Source organism: Dendrobates tinctorius, unplaced genomic scaffold (assembly GCF_039654945.1).
Source record: "Dendrobates tinctorius isolate UK_male_01 unplaced genomic scaffold, ASM3965494v1 ptg000192l, whole genome shotgun sequence".
NCBI lineage: Eukaryota > Metazoa > Chordata > Amphibia > Anura > Dendrobatidae > Dendrobates > Dendrobates tinctorius.
Window position 1 is genome coordinate 13,596,620 of NW_027361859.1, and position 23,211 is coordinate 13,619,830.

Consider the following 23,211-nt stretch of genomic DNA (forward strand, 5'->3'; position numbering starts at 1 on the left):
ATCTATCCTCAATTATATCACATAACCGATTTCCTTCTTCAGGTGTCTTTCCCTGACTGTTCCCCATTTTATCTTTTATTCTTATCCTGTCTCTCTTGTTGTCTTCCTGTTAGTCCCCTGCCTTAGGTGGTGTATTGGGTAAGCTCAAGACTAGGCTCTACTATACCTCGTTACCTTCTTCCTAAGGTGCTAACAGGCTAAACGGGGTGTCTGTTCCTCGGTGTACTACGTGTTTCGTGTACTTATATGCTATGTAGCATCCGAACAGAAATACTCCCACAACACACAGGATTGTAAACAAAGTGTCCATCTATCGGGGTTCTTCAGTCATATCCTGTCACAGGCTCATTTCACGGTCCTGTGCTCATTCGGTCACACTCTTATCTGTCACAAGGTTTATTCATAAAGGGTGTTGATTTAAGCTTAGGCGGTGACCTCCCCGAAAGGACGCTGTCACATGACCCAGTTAGGCAATATCACCACTCTTTGAACGAATACCTACTGTGCAGCTTATTTGTCTACTTTTCACAGTCCTTCAAATCAAGGCAGTCACTCAACAACCTCCTCTATTCCTAGTGCGGAATCGTCTATTGTGAAAAACTTGTCCGTCCGGGCTGCGCAGTATGAACTGTTCACCCAGCCTTATATTCCGTAATGTCAGACCTCTCCCATTTTGATTTGCATCAGCTCTTTTTCTAAAAATAGCTGTGCACAGACAGAACCTACAGTAACCTCTCATTCGAGCAGAAATTACATATGCGTGTCACACCCGATTTCCTCAGAGTTCTTATATGGACCTGATTTTACGGCCCCCTCCTCTACTAGATTCCCCTTTATACGGACCTTAGTTATAATGATAGATTATGAAGAGCAGAGAAGAGAAAAATTGATCTCTTACCTGGCCAGGTGTTTAGGTCTGCTGTTCACAATTTCATCAGTAACTGGAGTGGTCTGTAGATCGGGTAGTCTTGGAGAGGTGCCTATATCAGGTCCCTGTTTCGGGCGCCAGGAAACTGTCGGGATCCCTCAGATTACTCTTTCATCTGAAGGACCGATGTTCTTAGGTGTGAAGCACCATATGTCTCTAATCAATTGCTCCGTCGAGAAGGATAACACAGACACGGCTGTATGATACCACTCGGGATGCCTCCAAGACGCCTCTGGCTTATCAGTTAGGCTTCCGTCTTTTATAGTAAAGAATTTAGACATTTACAGACATGCGCAGTACAAATGATTTTACAACTTGTTTTCGACAAAGAAAGTCATTTAGGCGAAAAAGCAGAGGTATTTGACCTTGGTTCACAAGGGAGATGTCTGAGACATCTCCTCGAAGAACAGATAAGGTTTTAAACAAGAGAATGCAACATAGACAGAACTCAATTTAACTCCTTCAGTTCCTATCAGGTGCAAGCGGTGCTGCAATGGGAGAGGCCGGAGAGTCTGAAAGCACTCCAGCGGTTCCTTGGGTTTGCGAATTATTATAGGAAATTTATAAAACACTTTTCGACTGTCGCCAAACCGCTCACGGACATGACAAAAAAGGGTGCCGATCTGGCGAACTGGCCTGAGGTGGCTATACGTGCATTTGAGCGTCTGAAGAATAGTTTTGCTTCAGCCCCCTTTCTGGTGCAACCAGACGTGTCTAAACCTTTTGTGGTAGAGGTTGATGCGTCGGAGGTGGGAGTGGGGGCAGTACTGTCTCAAGGCTCGTCCTTGAGCGAGATGCATCCATGCGCCTACTTCTCCAAGAAGCTGTCGCCGGCCGAACGGAATTATGATATCGGCAACAGGGAGTTGTTGGCCATCAAACTGGCTTTTGAGGAATGGCGACACTTCTTGGAGGGGGCGGCTCACCAGGTCACAGTTATCACCGACCATAAGAAGCTGCTCTATCTGGAGTCAGCCAAGCGTCTGTCTCCTAGGCAGGCTCGCTGGGCATTGTTTTTTACTTGTTTCAATTTTCTTGTGACGTACCGTCCCGGGGCTAAAAACACCAAGGCGGATGCTTTGTCTAGGTGTTTTCCGGGGGGAGAACCTCGGGAAGAGCCGGTACCCATCCTCCAGAAAGGGGTAGTGGTCTCGGCTCTCACGACGGAGGTAGAGGCGGAGATTTCCGAGGCCCAAGAGGAGGTACCACCAGGACTTCCCGCCAACAAATCATTGGTACCCCTGCATCTTCGGCTTAAGGTGTTGAAGGAACACCACGATTCGGTACTGGCTGGTCATCCAGGGGTGAAGGGCACCTTAGAGCTGGTATCGCGTCGTTTCTGGTGGCCCAAAATCCGGCAGGACGTGGTCTCGTACGTGGCAGCTTGCATCACGTGCGCTAGGGCTAAGTCACCCCGAACCCGTCCTGCTGGCACGCTACAGCCTCTGGGGGTACCCAATAGGCCATGGACAGAAATCTCCATGGATTTTATCACTGACTTGCCAGCCTCGGCAGGGAACACGGTCATCCTGGTGGTGGTTGACTGTTTTTCAAAGATGGCGCATTTTGTGGCGTTGTCTTCTTTGCCCAATGCTAAGACGTTGGCTCAGGTATTTGTGAAGGAGGTGGTCAGACTCCACGGAGTACCATCTGACATAGTATCTGATAGGGGTACGCAATTTGTGGCGAGGTTTTGGAAAGCTTTTTGCTCAAGGTTGGGGATCAAGTTGTCACATTCATCGGCGTTTCATCCACAGTCTAATGGACAAACTGAGCGCATGAACCAAAATCTAGAACAGTATTTACGATGTTTTGTGTCCGACAACCAGGAGGAGTGGTCTACTTTCCTTCCTCTGGCCGAATTCGCGTTAAATAATCACCGCCAAGAGTCATCAGGAGAGTCTCCATTCTTTTGTGTGTACGGTCAACATCCTCAGTTTTGTACCTTACGTCAGGGTGACTCCGGGGGTGTCCCGGAGGAGGATCAGCTAGGAGCCCAATTGTCATCAGTCTGGAGGCGGGTGAAACAGCGTTTGTTGAGCATGAGTGCCAGGTACAAACGGGTGGCTGACAGTAGACGCGTGCCAGGTCCGGACCTGTGTGTGGGTGAATGGGTGTGGTTAGCTACGAAGAACATAAAACTCAAAATTCCATCTTTAAAACTGGGTCCAAGGTTTATTGGGCCTTTTAGGATTTCTGCCATCATTAACCCAGTGGCTTATCGGTTGGAACTTCCTGCGGTGTACAAAATACATAACGTTTTTAACAGGGCTTTATTGAAAAAGGTGGTAGGCTTGGTGGACACGACGCCGATGCCACCTCCAGTCATGGTGGATGGCGATTTAGAGTTCGAGGTCGCCAAGGTAGTGGACTCTCGAGTAGTACGCCGTACTCTTCAGTATTTGGTGCACTGGCGGGGGTATGGTCCGGAGGAGAGGTCTTGGGTTCCAGCCTCAGACATACATGCGGATCGGCTGGTCAGTTCTTTTCACCGTCGTCATCCGGACAAGCCGGGTCCTATGAGTCTTGAGGGCCCTGGGGTCCCTCGTAGAAGACGGGGTACTGTCATGTCGGACGCTGTTCACACCACAGCGTCCGGCAGGCAGAGGTAGTTCCACCTCCAGCCACTATAGCCTCAGTGGCGCCGGCTTGATCTTCAGGCTCTCGGGGGTTAATCCTGCTGGAGACCAGGTTGGAAGGTTAGTCACGCCCACGGTCTTTAAATAGTCATACTGGCCTATGGGCGTCGCCGATTATAGCTTGTGTTTTCATACCAAGTGGTTCCGGTCTGGAGTGGAGGTGTTGCAGAGAGAGAGATTCGTATCTGGTGTCGTATGATCCGTCGTTATCCTTTCTCCTTCCCATATTTGTGTTTAGTTGTGCCCTGTTCACATTACTGTATATTCCTGTGTGTGTGCGGCGCAGTGCAGTTTAAGTTCTCCCTGTCTGTCTTATTTGTGTGGGAGCTTTGGTGGTGTGACTCCTCACTGGGTGGAGGGTGGAGGGTTAAGTGCAGGGCTGAGCAGGAGATAAGGAAAGGGTGGAGGCTCAGGCATTTGCACCTTCAGCAAAAACCCTGGGTTGAGGGTCAGACAGGGTTTCCCCTAGTGAAAGGGACACCACAGGGGCCCCGGGTATTTCTGCCTTAGTTGTCCTAAGCCCCGCGTGACACATGCTCTGAGGGCCTGCTACATGCTCTGAGGGCCTGCTACATGCTCTGAGGGCTTGCTGCATGCTCTGAGGGCTTGCTGCATGCTCTGAGGGCCTGCTGCATGCTCTGAGGGCCTGCTGCATGCTCTGAGGGCCTGCTGCATGCTCTGAGGGCCTGCTGCATGCTCTGAGGGCCTGCTGCATGCTCTGAGGGCCTGCTGCATGCTCTGAGGGCCTGCTGCATGCTCTCTGGGCCTGCTGCATGCTCTCTGGGCCTGCTGCATGCTCTCTGGGCCTGCTGCATGCTCTCTGGGCCTGCTGCATGCTCTCAGGGCCTGCTGCATGCTCTCAGGGCCTGCTTCATCCTCTCAGGGCCTGCTTCATCCTCTCAGGGCCTGCTTCATCCTCTCAGATGCTCTCAGGGCCTGCTACATGTTCTCAGGGCCTCTCAGGGTCTGCAACAGGATCTCAGGGCCTGCTACAGGCTCTCAGGGCCTGTTACATGCTCTCAGAGCCTGCTACATGCTGTCAGGGCATTCTCAGTGCCTGCGACATGCTCTCAGGGCTTCTAAGGGCCTGCTACATGCTCTTAGGGACTGCTACATGCTCTCAAGGCCTCTCAGAACATGCTACATGCTCTCAGAGCCTGCCGCATCCTCTCAGGGCCTGCTACATGCTCTCAGAGCCTCTCAGGGCCTGCTACATGCTCTCAGAGCCTCTCAGGGCCTGCTACATGCTCTCAGAGCCTCTCAGGGCCTGCTACATGCTCTCAGAGCCTCTCAGGGCCTGCTACATGCATTCAGGGCCTGCTACATGCTCTCAGAGCCTCTCAGGGCCTGCTACATGCATTCAGGGCCTGCTACATGCTCTCAGAGCCTCTCAGGGCCTGCTACATGCATTCAGGGCCTGCTACATGCTCTCAGAGCCTCTCAGGGCCTGCAACATACTCTCAGGGACTGCTACATGCTCTAAGGGGCTGCTACATGCTCCCAGGGCCTGATACAAACTCCTAGGGCCTGCTAAATGCTCCTAGGGCCTGCTACATGCTCTCAGGGCATGCTACACGCTCTCAGGGCCTGGTGCACGCTCACAGGGCCTGCTACATGATTTCAGGGCCTGCTGCATGCTCTCGGGGCCTGCTGCATGCTCTCGGGGCCTGCTGCATGCTCTCGGGGCCTGCTGCATGCTTTCGGGGCCTGCTGCTTGCTCTCGGGGCCTGCTACATGCTCTCGGGGCCTGCTACATGCTCTCGGGGCCAGCTACATGCTCTCGGGGCCAGCTACATGCTCTCGGGGCCAGCTACATGCTCTCGGGGCCAGCTACATGCTCTCGGGGCCAGCTACATGCTCTCGGGGCCAGCTACATGCTCTCGGGGCCAGCTACATGCTCTCGGGGCCAGCTACATGCTCTCGGGGCCAGCTACATGCTCTCGGGGCCAGCTACATGCTCTCGGGGCCAGCTACATGCTCTCGGGGCCAGCTACATGCTCTCGGGGCCAGCTACATGCTCTCGGGGCCAGCTACATGCTCTCGGGGCCAGCTACATGCTCTCGGGGCCAGCTACATGCTCTCGGGGCCAGCTACATGCTCTCGGGGCCTGCTGAATGTTCTCGGGGCCTGCTGAATGTTCTCGGGGCCTGCTACATGCTCTCAGGGCCTGCTACATGCTCTCAGGGCCTGCTACATGCTCTCAGGATCTGCAAAATGCTCTCAGGGCCTCTCAGGGTCTGCGACATGCTCTCAGGGCCTGCGACATGCTCTCAGGGCCTGCGACATGCTCTCAGGGCCTGCGACATGCTCTCAGGGCCTGCGACATGCTCTCAGAGCCTCTCAGGGCCTGCTGCACGCTCTCAGGGCCTGCTGCACGCTCTCAGGGCCTGCTGCACGCTCTCAGGGCCTGCTGCACGCTCTCAGGGCCTGCTGCACGCTCTCAGGGCCTGCTGCACGCTCTCAGGGCCTGCTACATGCTCTCAGGGCCTCTCAGGGACTGCTTCAGGGACTAAAATACAACCACTCTGCATGAGAGTCTGCCAAATTGCACCAAATAAAGTGCAGGATTCCATGGCTCTCAGGTGAAGTCTCAATAATAGGACTAAAATCCATTAAAATCCATACAGTTGAATGCACTCTCCATCGGACTCAATACAGTAGATTGCACTCTCCAAAGGACTCCATACAGTAGAATGCCCTCCCCATCGGACTGCATACAATAGAAAGCACTGCCCATCGGACTCCATACAGTAGAATGCCCTCCCCATCAGACTGCATGCAGTAGAATGCACTTCCCATCGGACTCAATACAGTAGAATGCACTCCCCAGCGGACTGTATGCAGTAGAATGAGGCTGAAATCCCAGAAATAAGACTAAATGACAACCACTCTGCTTGAGAGTCTGCCACATTGCACCAAATAAGGTGCAGGATTCCATGGCTCTCAGGTCAAGTCCCAATAATAGGACTAAAATCCATCGAAATCCATACAGTAGAATGCACTCCCCATGGGACTCCATACATTAGAATGCACTCCCCATCGGACAGAATGCATTAGAATGCATGCCCCATCGGACTCGATACAGTAGATTGTACCCTCCATCGGATTCCATACAGTAGAATGCCCTCCCCATCGGACTGCATGCAGTAGAAAGCACTCCCCATCGGACTCAATACAGTAGATTGCACTCTCAAAGGACTACATACAGTAGAATGCACTCCCCATCGGACTGCATGCAGTAGAATGCACTCTCCATCGGACAGCATGCAGCAGAATGCACACCCCTTCGAAGTCCATACAGCTGAATGCACTCCCCATCGGACTCAGTACAGTAGATTTTGCTCCCATCGGACTCCATATAGTAGAATGGACTCCATACAGTAGAATGCACTCCCAATCAGACTGCATGCAGTAGAATGCACTTCCCATCGGACTCAATACAGTAGAATGCACTCCCCATCGGACTGTATGCAGTAGAATGAGGCTGAAATCCCAGAAATAGGACTAAAATACCACCACTCTGCCTGAGAGTCTGCCAAATTGCACCAAATAAGGTGCAGGATTCCATGGCTCTCAGGTGAAATCCCAAAAATAGGACTAAAATCCATCGAAATCCATACAGTAGAATGCACTCCCCATAGTACTCCATACTGTAGAACGCACTCCCCATGGGACTCCATACAGCAGAATGCACTCCCCATCGGACTGCATGCAGTAGAAAGCACTCCCCATCGGACTCAATACAGTAGAATGCACTCCCCATCGGACTGTATGCAGTAGAATGAGGCTGAAATTCCAGAAATAGGACTAAAATACCACCACTCTACCTGAGAGTCTGCCAAATTGCACCAAATAAGGTGCAGGATTCCATGGCTCTCAGGCTGAAATCCCAGAAATAGGACTAAAATCCATCGAAATCCATGCAGTCGAATGCACTCCCTACAGTCGAATGCACTCCCCATCGGACTGAATGCAGTAGAATGCCCCCCCATCAGACTCTATACAGTAGAATTCACTCCCCATCGGACTCAATACAGTAGATTGCACTCTCCATCGGAATGAGGCTGAAATCCCAGAAATAGGACTAAAATACCACCACTCTGCCTGAGAGTCTTCCAAATTGCACCAAATAAGGTGCAGGATTCCATGGCTCTCTGGTGAAATCCCAAAAATAGGACTAAAATCCATCAAAATCCATACAGTAGAATGCACTCCCCATAGTACTCCATACTGTAGAACGCACTCCCCATGGGACTCCATACAGTAGAATGCACTCCCCATCGGACTGCATGCAGTAGAAAGCACTCCCCATTGGACTCAATACAGTAGATTGCACTCTCCATCGAAATCCATACAGTCGAATGCACTCCCTACAGTCGAATGCACTCCCCATCGGACTGAATGCAGTAGAATGCCCTCCCCATCAGACTCTATACAGTAGAATGCACTCCCCATTGGACTCAATACAGTAGATTGCACTCTACTGCATACTGTAGAACGCACTCCCCATGGGACTCCATACAGTAGAATGCACTCCCCATCGGACTGCATGCAGTAGATTGCACTCTCCATCGAAATCCATACAGTCAAATGCACTCCCCATTGGCCTCCATACAGTAGAATACCTTCCCCATTGGACTCCTTACAGTTGAATGCACTCCCCATCCGACTCAATACAGTAGATTGCACTCTCCAAAGGACTCAATACAGTAGAATGCACTCCCCATCGGACTGCATGCAGTAGAATGCACTCCCCATTGGACTCAATACAGTAGAATGCACTCCCCATCAGACTGCATGCAGTAGAATGCACTTCCCATCGGACTCAATACAGTAGAATGCACTCCCCATCGGACTGCTTGCAGGAGAATGAAGCTGCAATTCCAGAAATAGGACTAAAATACCACCACTCTACCTGAGAGTCTGCCAAATTGCACCAAATAAGGTACAGGATTCCATTGCTCTCAGGTGAAATCCCAAAAATAGGACTAGAATCCATCGAAATCCATGCAGTCGAATGCACTCCCTACAGTCGAATGCACTCCCCATCGGACTGAATGCAGTAGAATGCCCTCCCCATCAGACTCAATACAGTAGATTGCACTCTCTACTGCATACTGTAGAACGCACTCCCCATGGGACTCCATACAGTAGAAAGCACTCCCCATCGGACTGCATGCAGTAGAAAGCACTCCCCATCGGACTGCATGCAGTAGAAAGCACTCCCCATCAGAGTGAATGCAGTAGAATGCACTCCCCATCGGACTGTATGCAGCAGAATGAAGCTGAAATTCCAGAAATAGGACTAAAATACCACCACTCTGTCTGAGAGTCTGCCAAATTTCACCAAATAAGGTGCAGGATTCCATGGCTCTCAGGCTGAAATCCCAGAAATAGGACTAAAATCCATCGAAATCCATGCAGTCGAATGCACTCCCTACAGTCGAATGCACTCCCCATCGGACTGAATGCAGTAGAATGCCCTCCCCATCGGACTCAATACAGTAGATTGCACTCTCCATCGGAATGAGGCTGAAATCCCAGAAATAGGACTAAAATACCACCACTCTGCCTGAGAGTCTGCCAAATTGCACCAAATATTGTGCAGGATTCCATGGCTCTCAGGTGAAATCCCAAAAAAAGGACTAAAATCCATCGAAATCCATACAGTAGAATGCACTCCCCATAGTACTCCATACTGTAGAACGCACTCCCCATGGGACTCCATACAGTAGAATGCACTCCCCATCGGACTGCATGCAGTAGAAAGCACTCTCCATCGGACTCAATACAGTAGATTGCACTCTCCATCGAAATCCATACAGTCGAATGCACTCCCCATTGGCCTCCATACAGTAGAATGCCTTCCCCATTGGACTCCTTACAGTTGAATGCACTCCCCATCCGACTCAATACAGTAGATTGCACTCTCCAAAGGACTCAATACAGTAGAATGCACTCCCCATCGGACTGCATGCAGTAGAATGCACTCCCCATCGGACTGCATGCAGTAGAATGCACTCCCCATCGGACTGCATGCAGTAGAATGCACTCCCCATCGGACTGAATGCAGTAGAATGCCCTCCCCATCAGACTCTATACAGTAGAATGCACTCCCCATCGGACTCAATACAGTAGATTGCACTCTTGTCATGATCTGAAGTGATCTGACAGTTTTAAAAGCACAGAGTGAACTTTTTTCCTTTTGGCAAGTTGCCAAGGTGACTTGACTGTCCCCTTTGGTGGTTAGTGGTATCGCACCTTAGGTTTTCAGTTTAAAGTTCTCTGTAATTATGGTTCAGGTGTGGGGCTCTATAAATGAGTCTCAGGGTGTGCAATCACGGCTGGTGATATTCATTCATTCATTTGATTCTGAGTTGGTGAGAGCCTGGTGGAAGGATGGAGCTGAGGAGTCCTGCGCAGCTTAGCCAGGGGGGACGTGTGTCAGCTATGGTGTCTGGACGAAGGGCTGGCATGGCGTGGTGGGGTCGCAGTGATGGTGTCAGCAGGAAGTGTCTGCATGGACTGGTGGAGTGGCTACTATGGAGAGTGGCACTCACCATGTGGGACTTGGCTGCTGAGCTGGACTCAAGCATGCTTGACTTCGTGGCTGAAGCTGAACTCATCCTTGGGACTCTGTTACTAAGCAGCAGCAACTGGTGGTGGACTCTGCTCCAAGGCTGCACTATGGTGAAGGATCCTGTTATGGTGATGGATCCGGGTGGAGGAGAAGACGCACGCAGGTGGAGGGCTCTGTTGCAGGAGCATAAGCACAGAGCATAAAGCTAAGTGGTGTCTCCCTGTATTGTCTCTTTCCCTCATGTGTGTTATTAGTGCAGTGGTGGGATTAGTCTCCGCACCGCCCAATTCCCTAGTGAGGGTTTAGGGTCAGGGCGAGCTAGGGTTAAAGGTTCGCGTGCGGCGACAGGTGCGGAGCCTGTATAGGGAACGTTAGGAGTGCAGGGATGCTGGCTCAGGGGAGCTCAGGAGGTCTCCACTTCCCTATTCCCTATTGCAGGGCCCACCATTGTTAATGTTTCCCAGGTCCCCCTTATTATTTAATTTGCCTTACTGGAGGCGAGGTTTCCAGAATGGATGTATAACGTGTAATTCCTAAATTCGCCAGGTGGAGGTGGTGTATCCATCTGCACGTTTTATTTAAATTCGCCCAACTGGAGGCGGTGTATCCAGGGTCACGTGTGTCATATGGGTTCACCTTGCGGTAACCGCTGTGTGCCCAGAGACACGTGACCGTGACAACTCTCCATCGAAATCCATACAGTCAAATGCACTCCCCATTGGCCTCCATACAGTAGAAAGCCTTCCCCATTGGACTCCTTACAGTTGAATGCACTCCCCATCCGACTCAATACAGTAGATTGCACTCTCCAAAGGACTCAATACAGTAGAATCCACTCCCCATCGGACTGCATGCAGTAGAATGCACTCCCCATTGGACTGTTTGCAGTAGAATGAAGCTGAAATTCCAGAAATAGGACTAAAATACCACCACTTTACCTGAGAGTCTGCCAAATTGCATCAAATAAGGTGCAGGATTCCATGGCTCTCAGGCTGAAATCCCAGAAATAGGACTAAAATCCATCGAAATCCATACAGTCGAATGCACTCCCTACAGTCGAATGCACTCCCCATCGGACTGAATGCAGTAGAATGCCCTCCCCATCAGACTCTATACAGTAGAATGCACTCCCCATTGGACTCAACACAGTAGATTGCACTCTCCATCGGAATGAGGCTGAAATCCCAGAAATAGGACTAAAATACCACCACTCTGCCTGAGAGTCTGCCAAATTGCACCAAATAAGGTGCAGGATTCCATGGCTCTCAGGTGAAATCCCAAAAATAGGACTAAAATCCATCGAAATCCATACTGTAGAATGCACTCCCCATGGGACTCCATACAGTAGAATGCACTCCCCATGGGACTCCATACAGTAGAATGCACTCCCCATCGGACTGCATGCAGTAGAAAGCACTCCCCATCGGACTCAATACAGTAGATTGCACTCTCCATCGAAATCCATAGTCGAATGCACTCCCCATTGCCCTCCATACAGTAGAATGCCTTCCCCATTGGACTCACAGTTGAATGCACTCCCCTTCCGACTCAATACAGTAGATTGCACTCTCCAAAGGACTCAATACAGTAGAATGCACTCCCCATCGGACTGCATGCAGTAGAATGCACTCCCCATTGGACTGCATGCAGCAGAATGCACACCCCTTCAAAATCCATACAGCCGATTGCACTTCCCATCGGATTCAGTACAGTAGATTGTTCTGCCCATTGGACTCCATACAGTAGAATGCACTCCCCATCAGACTGCATGCAGTAGAATGCACTCCCCATCGGACTGTATGCAGCAGAATGAGGCTGAAATCCCAGAAATAGGACTAAAACACCACCACTCTGCCTGAGAGTCTGCCAAATTGCACCAAATAAGGTGCAGGATTCCATGGCTCTCAGGTGAAATCCCAAAAATAGGACTAAAATCCATCGGACTCCATACTGTAGAATGCACTCCCCATGGGACTCCATACTGTAGAATGCACTCCCCATGGGACTCCATACTGTAGAATGCACTCCCCATTGGACTCCATACTGTAGAATGCACTCCCCATGGGACTCCATACTGTAGAATGCACTCCCCATGGGACTCCATACTGTAGAATGCACTCCCCATGGGACTGCATGCAGCAGAATGCACACCCTTTCAAAATCCATACAGCCGATTGTACTGCCCATCGGACTCAGTACAGTAGATTGTACTGCCCATCGGACTCCGTACAGTAGAATGCACTCCCCATCGGACTCCGTACAGTAGGATGCACTCCCCATCAGACTCCATGCAGTAGAATGCACATCCCATCATACTCCATGCAGTAGAATGCACATCCCATCAGACTGCATGCAGTAGAATGCACATCCCATCAGACTGCATGCAGTAGAATGCACATCCCATCAGACTGCATGCAGTAGAATGCACATCCCATCAGACTGCATGCAGTAGAATGCACATCCCATCAGACTGCATGCAGTAGAATGCACATCCCATCAGACTGCATGCAGTAGAATGCACATCCCATCAGACTGCATGCAGTAGAATGCACATCCCATCAGACTGCATGCAGTAGAATGCACATCCCATCAGACTGCATGCAGTAGAATGCACTCCCCATTGGACTGTATGCAGTACAATGAGGCTGAAATCCCAGATATAGGACTAAAACACCACCACTCTGCCTGAGAGCCTCCCACATTTCATCAGAAAAGGTGCAGGATTCCATGGCTCTCAGGTGAAGTCCCAATAATAGGACTAAAATCCATCGAAATCCATACAGTCGAATGCACTCCCCATCGGACTCCATACAGTAGAATGCCTTCCCCATTGGACTCCTTACAGTTGAATGCTCTCCCCATCGGACTCCATAAATTTAGATTGCACTCTCCAAAGGACTCCATAAGTAGAATGTACTCCCCATCGGACTGCATGCAGTAGAATGTACTCCCCATCGGACTGCATGCAGTAGATTGCACTCCCCATCGGACTGTATGCAGTAGAATGAGGCTGAAATCCCAGAAATAGGACTAAAACACCACCACTCTGCCTGAGAGCCTGCCAAACTGCACCAAATAAGGTGCAGGATTCCAAGGCTCTCAGGCTGAAATCCTAGAAATAGGACTAAAATCCATCGAAATGAATGCAGTAGAATGCACTCTCCATCAGACTCTCTACAGTAGATTGCACTCTCCATCGAAATCCATACAGTCAAATGCACTCCCCATTGGCCTCCATACAGTAGAATGCCTTCCCCATTGGACTCCTTACAGTTGAATGCACTCCCCACCAGATTCAATACAGTAGATTGCACTCTCCGAAGTACTCCATACAGTAGAATGCTCTCCCCATCGGACTGCATGCAGCAGAATGCACTCCCCATCGGACTGTATGCAGTAGAATGAGGCTGAAATCCCAGAAATAAGACACCCACCATTCACCTATGGGCTCCCAGTTCTTTTAAACAATGAAATTGAAGACAAACATATGCTTAGTTAAAAAGAAAAACAAAATTTATTGAACAAACCCCATCACATCAAATCAGTGCAAACATAGTGATGTAGGTTGAATAAAGACCTAGGTCCATCACGTTCAACCTTTCTCCCCAATTGTACTCCCCATACCAACACTACACTAACTTACTGGGACTAGGCCTCACAAATGAATAACCATTTTTAGTATTACTGCACTATTACAATCTAATATATAAAGCTCGTGTGTGTATGTATGTACTGTATGTATGTATGTGTGTATGTCCAGGATAGGCATGGTGGATATGTATGATGGGTGTATGGGCACGGGACTATGGGATAGAGAATATGTATGATGGGTATATGGGCACGGGACTATGGGATGGAGGATGTGTGATGGGTATATGGGCACTCGACTATGGGATGGAGGATATGTGATGGGTATATGGGCATGGGACTATGGGATGGAGGATGTGTGATGGGTATATGGGCACGGGACTATGGGATAGAGAATATGTATGATGGGTATATGGGCATGGGACTATGGGATGGAGGATGTGTGATAGGTATATGGGCACGGGACTATGGGATGGAGGATGTGTGATGGGTATATGGGCACGGGACTATGGGATGGAGGATGTGTGATGGGTATATGGGCATGGGACTATGGGAGGATGTGTGATGAGTATATGGGCACGGGACTATGGGATGGAGGATATGTATGATGGGTATATGGGCATGGGACTATGGGATGGAGGATGTGTGATAGGTATATGGGCACGGGACTATGGGATGGAGGATGTGTGATGGGTATATGGGCATGGGACTATGGGATGGAGGATGTGTGATGAGTATATGGGCACGGGACTATGGGATGGAGGATATGTATGATGGGTATATGGGCATGGGACTATGGGATGGAGGACATGTATGATGGGTATATGGGCACGGGACTATGGGATGGTGGATATGTATGATGGGTATATGGGCATGGGACTATGGGATGGAGGATATGTATGATGGGTATATGGGCACAGGAGTATGGGATGGAGGATATGTATGATGGGTATATGGGCACAGGACTATGGGATGGAGGATAATTATAATCTGCTATAACTAACCACAGTTAGTTACTATGCCCGGGCAGCGCCGGGCTCTTCAGCTAGTTACATATAAACCAGTTTATAATATTTAATTAGTTTTATTTTTGTATTACTGTTATGGTATTACTAAAATCCCTGTACCTAAATCTGTTGATCCAGAAGAAGGCAAAAACCCCAGGATACATTCAACCAATTTGCACCACGGGGAAAAATTCCTTCTTGACCCCTAGAAAGGCGATCGGTACAAGAACCCTGGATCAAAAAGACTACTATAGGTGTAACATTTTGCCTAATTTAACTATAACCCACAATGTTATGGGTATCGAGGAAATCATCCAGCCCTTTTTTTGAAAGCTGTTATAATGTCGGCCATCACTACCTCATGTGATCGTCATTCCACAGCCTGACTGCTCTGACTGTAAAGAACCCTTTTCTGTTTACGAACATGTATTAGTACAGTATAACAAAAAATAAGTATTCAAATTTGAATTTCCACTCCTTAAAGAAGTGCAGTGCTGAGACGTCTTCCAGGTGTTAAATTTCCCTATTAAATAAAGCATTTTTCTATGTATGTTCACATTGTGGGGCGTCATAATTCCTCTTTTCTGTCTCCAATGCAGAGAGTTGGGGCAGCCACGGCCTCGATGTGAATGCTGCATCATGATTCTCAAGCTGCTCCTAGGAGCCTGATAAACACATGCCCTGATGTTGCACTCTCATCGTGGCCACGACTCACTCCGCTCTCTGCACGGAGGCAGAGAAAGGGGAAACAAGGCAGTGATTGAATGTATTTAGAAAAATGCTCTATTTAATAGGGTAGATGTAACACTGGGAAGTTGTCCCAGTGCTGCACTTCTTTAAGTTAAAACAATATCTGCTTTATTAAGCAACCCCCACAAATCGATGTGTTTATGTGCATTCAAACATACAATTGCCAAGAAATAAAACATACGGTCATTCTTAAACACTCCTGACAGGTCGTCAGGCATGTCAGAATTTTCTGATCACAGAAGGGCTCACAAGTGAGACCTAATATGATCAAAAGCTTTTGACATACCCAACAAAATCCATAGAAGTGTCCATTCAATAGAATAAGTGTCCTTTTAAGAGTGTATTGTCCATTGTCCTGTTCTAAGTCAAACACTTTTTCCATTTTTCAAAAATATCCTTCACCCTCGGCAAGTTACTTTTCCAAAGTTTCTGTGCAATACATCTCTTCACCTCCTCTTCATCTGGATGATCATCCTTAAGAAGTCCAAATATATAGTCCACTCGCATTCTGTTCTGTCTCCTCCTCCACCTATCATACAGATGTGGTCCATTCAGTGGGAACTTGTCCTGGCATTGTTTTAACGTTGATGGTTCTGTCTCAGCAGTTAGGGGATACAGGGAAATAAATCTTTGAAAATCCCCGTCTTTGGTCTCTATGGTGGGAGGTCCAGGCTTATTTTCCTTTTCTTGATTAAAGTTTTCTTCTTTTTCAATTGCAGCTCTGTAAATGACACATATATATTTAATTGAAGAAAAAAACAGAAAAATGCAATATTTCCTCAGGTGGTTGTTTGTCAAGGGCAGTGCTAGATGCAAAGCCTCTAGCAAAATATGATATGCTACTATGTTCAAGCATGTAAATGCTAAGAATTTGACAGGGTGCTGCCTCAGATCAGCATACAGGCTAAAAATGCCCTTTGGTAGTGACGCACCCACTGGGGCAGAGGGGTACTCGGGTCCGGGCCTGCGTCGGTGGCTGGGAATGCCGCGGTCACGGTGGCCCATGGCCCGGGCGACTGGATCCGCAGGGGCACGACAGTAGCCCATTGGGCAACTAGTGGGTGAACCCACATCATCCTAGCAAATCATAGTATGTAGTAATATGGTTATATGATAAGGATTTAAAACAATATTTAAGTCTTGCTACAGAAGCTTGTTAAAATTTAGAATTTGATGGCCATGAAAGAATTTTAGGACACTTCAGACATCTTTCATCTCACAGCAGCTCAGGTCAGTAGTGATTTCAATAGAAGTTGAATTTGGCCTAAGCAAAGGGCATCATCGCTGCAGTGCTCAAGGCATGTCTGAAGTGGACTTGCAAGATCTAAAATTAATTTACACAGAATACTATAGATTTATTAGGATGCTGAATATTGTCAATCTAAAAGAGAAATAAATAAACATCAAAAAGATAAAAGTGCATGCAATCGATGTGCCTCTGCTTGACTTCAACTAGTGCTGAGCGAGCATGAGGCTGCTTGGAGCCACTCGATACTCAATCAAATATTCACAGTGCTTGTCACCAATGCTCAGAATCACCTGCAGGCTTTATTCTGGAGCTCACCAATGTCCAAGACTCACCCGATGCTCTAAGATCAGAGATTACTCCGCATCTATGCACATAAAGGCATTGATGATGTCACATTTAAATGACTGGGACATAACTGCCTTTATATGGATACAAGAAGAGGTGTTTGACTGTGACATCATCAATGCCTTTGAATTTATAGACAGGCAAGAAATCTCAGAAGTCAGTGTCAGGTGATTATTAAACGGCGCTCTGAGTGCAGGTAAAGAGCTGCAGCAGCCTGCGGGCTGCACTTTGCGGCTCTGGTGGGCTCCTGAGGGAAGGGAGACTTTGGGGCAGGCGGTCCCCAGTGTTTACATTTCTCCAGACATCCTCCCCTCTACCAAGTGGAGGGAGTCTGGAAAAATTCTTGGGTCAAGCACGTCGATTCTTTGCGAGGTGTTCAGCTTGACTATCAAGCATTCGAGCACTTTGGTGCTCAACCATCACTAACTACAACAACTACTTTACTTCCCTGAGGCAAAATCCAATTGATTGTGACATCTCGAGTCCTCTTAATTCTTCCATCTGGACTGGAATCTTCATTGTGAAATATGGCTCTTCCTCCATCTATAGGGGAAAAAATACATTAAATACTAATATTAAATCCTAGTTTAAGGCATACATTATTTGATTGTAAGATTTTACAAATTTTTTCTGCTACTGCATTGAACAATTCTCCAAAGCACACAGGTGCACATACACTAACACACACCTACTGCATATTTACCCATTTTTTACCATTTTAGTAATCATTTCTTTAATTGATGCAATATTTCAGTCACTCTTGGTAGGTTCCTTTTCCAGCCTTGATTTTGAATGTGTCTTTCTACTTCTGATATTTTCACATTACTTTTCTGAAGCATTCCTATAAAGAACACATAATTGAATTTTGCAACATGATAATGTAAAATAGATTCTTTAAAAAATGGTAAACATTTAAACATCTTACCAGTGATATGATCGACTCGCATTTTGTTCTGTATCTTCCTCCATCGATCACCAAAGTATCGCCAATAAGTTCTGGACTCTTCTCGACATATGCTTGGTGATGGCACATTCTTCTCTAGAGTAATGGGATATTTTTCAGTAAAACTTTTGAAATGTTCCTCCTTAGACATCAGCTTATGGGTAGGACAACTGTCTCTCTTTTCTTTGGAAATTATTTCTTTTCGCTTTACAGCTCTGAAAAAAAAATAAATGCCACATATTAGTGTCAGAAAACTCATTTATAACATTTGAATTTCAAAAATGCCATCAAATTGCTTGTCTTCTTACCTGGTAGATGTTTGTAACCCTATCTGCCTAGTAGATCTTCTTACAGTGTCATGCAATGATTTTTTGGCACTGAAATGAAAAAAGCATAATGCAATATTGCATGCAAACATTTATTAGTTTAGAACAGTTGTATTATTTTTGAGGTTATAGCAACCTTGAAATGTACGTTTCATCGTTGATGTCACTTTCAGATTCTTCTTCCTGCCCACTTTGGTGACTTGACTCTTCTTTGTCAGTGGCATCTTCATCTTCTTCCTGGCTTTCGTCTGTAGTCTCTTCCACTGCTGCCTCTTGATTTCTTTACAGCAGACAAGAGAAGCAAAAAGTATTATACTTGGTGATCATACCCAACATTTTTTGCTATGTTTCTAATGACCCCCAAAAACCAAGCTCTCATATCCAATCCTTGTGGAGACCCTGTTGGACACAATCCTGCAACAACCTGCTCATAGGACAGGAAACCTATGGTCTATGTTTCTCAGCAAGTAGTAGGATGGCGGTGTATTTTAGAATATAGGTAACGTCGCATCCTTTTGACAGTTCTCTGACTTGAACCTCTCTCCAAAGATGTGGAAATCTGATTTGGATTAAGCCACCCAAATGAATCCGCATCCTCTTGACTCCAAAATTCCAGTTTACCTATCCTTTTTATATTGTATAAGGATTGAACACCCATTTCTTTGTCCCTTTTCAAAAAATTACCTTGAGGTAGCAGCTTGGGGCCTATCACTGTCATCGTGTCTTCTCTGCATCACTGCTGCATCTTGATTTCTTTTCAGCAGACAAGGGGGAAAAACAAAAACTATTATACTTGGCAAACAAAAATAATAAGTGCCACTAAGCAATAATCATCTGCCCCTTTCTTAATATATTACCGTGAGGTGCTAGCTATGGGCTCGTCACCATTATAAAGTCCTGTCTGCGTAACAAGCTCATGACCGTGGCATATGTCGGTAAGCGTCTTTTCTCTGTAGCTTCTTTCAGCTGTAAGGTTTGTATGAGACAAATATCTTGCAAAAAGACACTTCTCCGAGTCTGAAAATTTTGAAAGAGTTGTGGTTTCACAGACCCTCCTGATAAGCTGGCTGCTGATGCTAGGAGCTTTGAATCTAGAAATAAAAAAAGAAAAATATTTAAAATAATTATCCCTACTACCCGTGTTTCCCCGAAAGTAAGACCCTGTCTTACATTAATTTTACCCCAAAAAGTCCCACCCTGTCTTACTTTCGGGGGAGGTCTTACCATTAGCCGGAAAAAAATGACAATTTCTTTTTAACCAATAAATTAACATTTATTAACATGCTGTTATACCCCATAACAGTGCCGTATCCCACTGCACACAGCCCCACACCCCATAACAGTGCCGTATCCCACTGCACACAGCCCCATACCCTATACAGTACATGTTTCCCTACTTGGTTTTTAAATGCTGGACGTTTTCCTCTGCGGTGCGGCTGTGGGTGCGGAAGGCCTGTGCTGCAGGGAACGCTGTGCCAATCAGCAGGGAAACAGCGGTGACGTGGGGCTGGGGCGGCCAATTACAGCCCGAGCTGCTGGACCAATCAGTGCTCGAGCCGGGGGCCGGCGGTGACGTGGGGAACAGGGGCGGCCAATGAGCTGTTGAGCTGGGCGGATTGCGGGGTTAACACGGCGAGTTAACCCCATGAGCGCTGGACCCGCCCAGCTGCACCTGAGGACACCTCTGGAGCCTGGGGACCCAATGGGGGACAGCGGCGGCCCAAAGGTAAGGGCCTTACATTTCACAGCGGCACCCAACCCTGCCTTACATTCGGGGGAGGCCTTACATTGAAGGACCCCCCGTAACCCCCACCCTGTCTTACTTTCGGGGGGGTCCTACTTTTGGGGAAACACGGTATTAGAGTTTAAGAAATATATTGCCGCTAAAAGACTCTTACTTTTCGTGAAGACGCCTGATGTCATTGGATACATTATAAATCTTCGTTCCGGAGGTTGTTATGAAAAATGTGTCATCGGGCATGCAGCTTGATGTCAACTGAGATCTTATTTTTTCAAAGTAGATATTGAACCACTGTAAAAAAAAAAAAAATATATAAAAATCAATGATGGAAAAAACATTAAACCTCTGTATTATAAGAAATATATTTAAAAATATTACTGTCTCTTCTTCCTCATCCAACACAAATGTTGCGACTTGTTGAGATGATGTTTTATGAAGCTTCACTCCAATAACAAAGATTTTTTTCCTTTATATTTGTTCAGTATCCGCTCATTCCATTCAGAAACCTATGAGTCAAGACATAGTTATGTTTGAGGGACAGTAAAATAAAATTAATAAATAGATAGAAGGAAAATTTACTTACACTCATGTTTTGTACCACTCCTGGTCTTTGGAGATGTTTTAAGACTAGTATGGCCTCCAGATAATAGAGAATTTCAAGCTTAGTGGCTTTAGTTGAGACTTTTGAGTGCTTGACATTTTGGATACACTTCAAAAAGCTTGGCTTTGCGGCATCTAAAACCCTCTGACATTCCCGGGGTGTCTTGGTCAAAGACATCAATGCCTGGTATCTAGAAAAAGGAGTAAACAATATAATTTTATTATACTGAAAATATATATACAGTAGTAATAGATCAAACATAAGCTGCAATAACAAGTGTACATTTCATCACAGGTATCAGAAGGTGGTGAGACAGGTTAGTTTTAGCTTAGTGATGAACATATTAACACTATAGTAATATGGCTGATGGTGGAAAATGCTAATATTTTGCACTTATGAATGTTTAGGATTTGCTAATGATGTATGATTGCCTCCCATTGTGCTATGGCAAGTTATAACAGGGATATTTATATATTGATTTGACACCTAACCACATTTCAGTTTACTGAGCGACTCATGTTCACAGTCACAGAAATTCCAATCTGCCTTATAAGAACATAGTAGTTTAACATAGTTTATTATGCAAAATGTTTTTAATTATGGAAAATATTTGAATTTAAAAATGGGTGAGCTTATAATTTACCTTTTTCCCACCACTTCTCTAGAAATACCCCTGCTCAACCTCTTCCGGATATCTTCTGTGACCTCTATAAAGAATTTGCAGGAGTTAAACAGTGTTGCATTGTCTACAAATAGGTTGGTTGATTTCAAGTTGTATGTCAGGAACCTCCGGACATGTTTCAGATAATTGAAGATGGTCTGATTTGCAAGCTTCATATCTTGTAGCTTGTTGAAAAATGAATTGGCCTTATCAATGTCTTTGACAAAGTCCAAACTTGCTTGCTGTGCGTTCATGTAGTAAATAAATCTTGCCCACGTCTTGAACCTCCTGTTTATAGTGGGTTACCTTTAGTGATTTTTGCAAGTACTGAGAAAAGCCCATCAATATTGGTTTGCGTGTTGAATGTCGCTTGTATAACCCTGCTATCTTCATTTTCTTCCTTGTATCTGTTGACCATTTTGTCTGCAGTACTCTATAATTTGGGAGAAAAGTACAACAGATTAGACTTGATACATTCTATAGCACTAGTGATGAGCTTGAGACTTGAGTCAAGCAAGTCTAATGCTCACATGTGATCAACTTGAGTAGCAAGTAAACTGTAATTGAAGTCTATGAGAGACTCGAGCATTAAAACATACACCCTATGCTTGGCAGAGGGGAAAGTATATAATTAAGTGAAAATCCCCAAAAATTGTGCATCAGACCAGCCTGCAGTATAGCTTCCAGATCTTAATTCCCCACTCATTAATGGCCTAATAGGCACCAATGATGCAGGGAGGGCTTTGGAGTAGCACCCTCAAACACTTGTTGAACTTGAGCAAAGGTACCCGAGCACCATGATGCTCGATCGAGTATTTAATAGTGGCAAGCATGCTTGCTTATCACTATGTAACACTTAAAAGACATAAACATTGCATCTATAGTAACCTGACCTCTGTGTGTCCATCAAATGTCTCTTCAGTCTCACTTTCTTCACTTTGTTCATCCTCCACTTCTTTAGCTGCCTCCATCTCTACTTGTCCAGGTATGGCATCTTTAACCCCTTCACCCCAAAGGTGGTTTGCACGTTCATGACCGGGCCAATTTTTATAATTCTGACCACTGTACCTTTGAGGTCATAACTCTGGAACGCTTCCATGGATCCCGGTGATTCTGACAATGTTTTCTCGTGACATATTGTACTTCATGTTAGTGGTAAAATTTAATTCAAATAACTTGCGTTTATTTGTGAGAAAAACGGAAATTTGGCAAAAATTTTGAAAATTTCGCAATTTTCCAACTTTGAATTTTTATGCCCTTAAATCACAGAGATACGGCACACAAAAAACTTGATAACTAACATTTCCCACATGTTTACTTTACATCAGCACAATTTTGGAACCAAAATTTTTTTTTTGTTAGGAAGTTATAAGGGTTAAAAGTTGACCAGCGATTTCTCATTTTTACAACACCATTTTATTTTTACGGACCACATCACATTTGAAGCCACTTTGAGGGGTCTATATGATAGAAAATACCCAAAAGTGACACCATTCTAAAAAACTGCACCCCTTAAGGTGCTCAAAACCACATTCAAGAAGTTTATTAACCCTTTAGGTGCGTCACAGGAATTTTTTTGAATATTTAAAAAAAAATGAACATCTAACTTTTTTTCATAAAAAAATACTTCAGGTTCAATTTGTTTTATTTTACCAAGGGTAACAGGAGAAATTGAACTGCAAAAGTTATTGTGCAATTTGTCCTGAGTACGCCGATACCTGATATGTGGGGGGGAACGACTGTTTCGGCGCATGGCAGAGCTCAGAATGGAAGGAGCGCCGTTTGACTTTTTCAATGCAAAATTGTCTGGAATTCAGATTGGACGCCATGTCACGTTTGGAGAGTCCCTGATG

The 23,211-nt window shown here is 46.4% G+C and overlaps 2 protein-coding genes across 2 annotated transcripts; both read right to left on the reverse strand.

Moving 5' to 3' along the window:
* Positions 1-13,638: 13,638 nt before the first annotated feature.
* Positions 13,639-22,329, reverse strand: LOC141055970 (uncharacterized). Its single transcript, XM_073552661.1, has 6 exons — positions 22,247-22,329; positions 21,341-21,646; positions 20,617-20,887; positions 17,531-17,629; positions 16,832-16,873; positions 13,639-16,569 (listed from the first exon to the last, which is right to left on the reverse strand). The coding sequence occupies exons 1-6, from the start codon at positions 22,327-22,329 to the stop codon at positions 15,853-15,855; spliced, it is 1,518 nt and encodes a 505-aa protein (XP_073408762.1). The 3' UTR covers positions 13,639-15,852.
* Positions 16,551-20,584, reverse strand: LOC141055907 (uncharacterized). Its single transcript, XM_073552623.1, has 9 exons — positions 20,475-20,584; positions 20,254-20,387; positions 19,213-19,446; positions 19,040-19,108; positions 18,492-18,635; positions 18,338-18,406; positions 18,012-18,244; positions 17,801-17,927; positions 16,551-17,629 (listed from the first exon to the last, which is right to left on the reverse strand). Exons 2-8 carry the CDS (start codon positions 20,334-20,336, stop codon positions 17,812-17,814), a joined length of 948 nt encoding a protein of 315 aa, XP_073408724.1. The 5' UTR covers positions 20,337-20,387; positions 20,475-20,584; the 3' UTR covers positions 16,551-17,629; positions 17,801-17,811.
* Positions 22,330-23,211: the final 882 nt, after the last annotated feature.

Excerpts from the sequence above, each read along its gene's own strand:
- LOC141055907 (XM_073552623.1), bottom strand. The coding sequence starts at position 20,336 with ATGCCCGATGACACATTTTTCATAACAACCTCCGGAACGAAGATTTAT. Across the intron at positions 18,636-19,039 it reads CCCCAAGCTGCTACCTCAAG|AAATCAAGAGGCAGCAGTGG; the intron begins GTAATTTTTTGA and ends TCTGCTGTAAAG. Across the intron at positions 18,407-18,491 it reads GATGAAACGTACATTTCAAG|TGCCAAAAAATCATTGCATG; the intron begins GTTGCTATAACC and ends TTTTCATTTCAG.
- LOC141055970 (XM_073552661.1), bottom strand. The coding sequence starts at position 22,329 with ATGGAGGCAGCTAAAGAAGTGGAGGATGAACAAAGTGAAGAAAGTGAG. Across the intron at positions 21,647-22,246 it reads GATGGACACACAGAGGTCAG|GAGGTTCAAGACGTGGGCAA; the intron begins GTTACTATAGAT and ends CACTATAAACAG. Across the intron at positions 16,570-16,831 it reads ATAAATCTATAGTATTCTGT|GATGATGTGGGTTCACCCAC; the intron begins GTAAATTAATTT and ends ATGATTTGCTAG.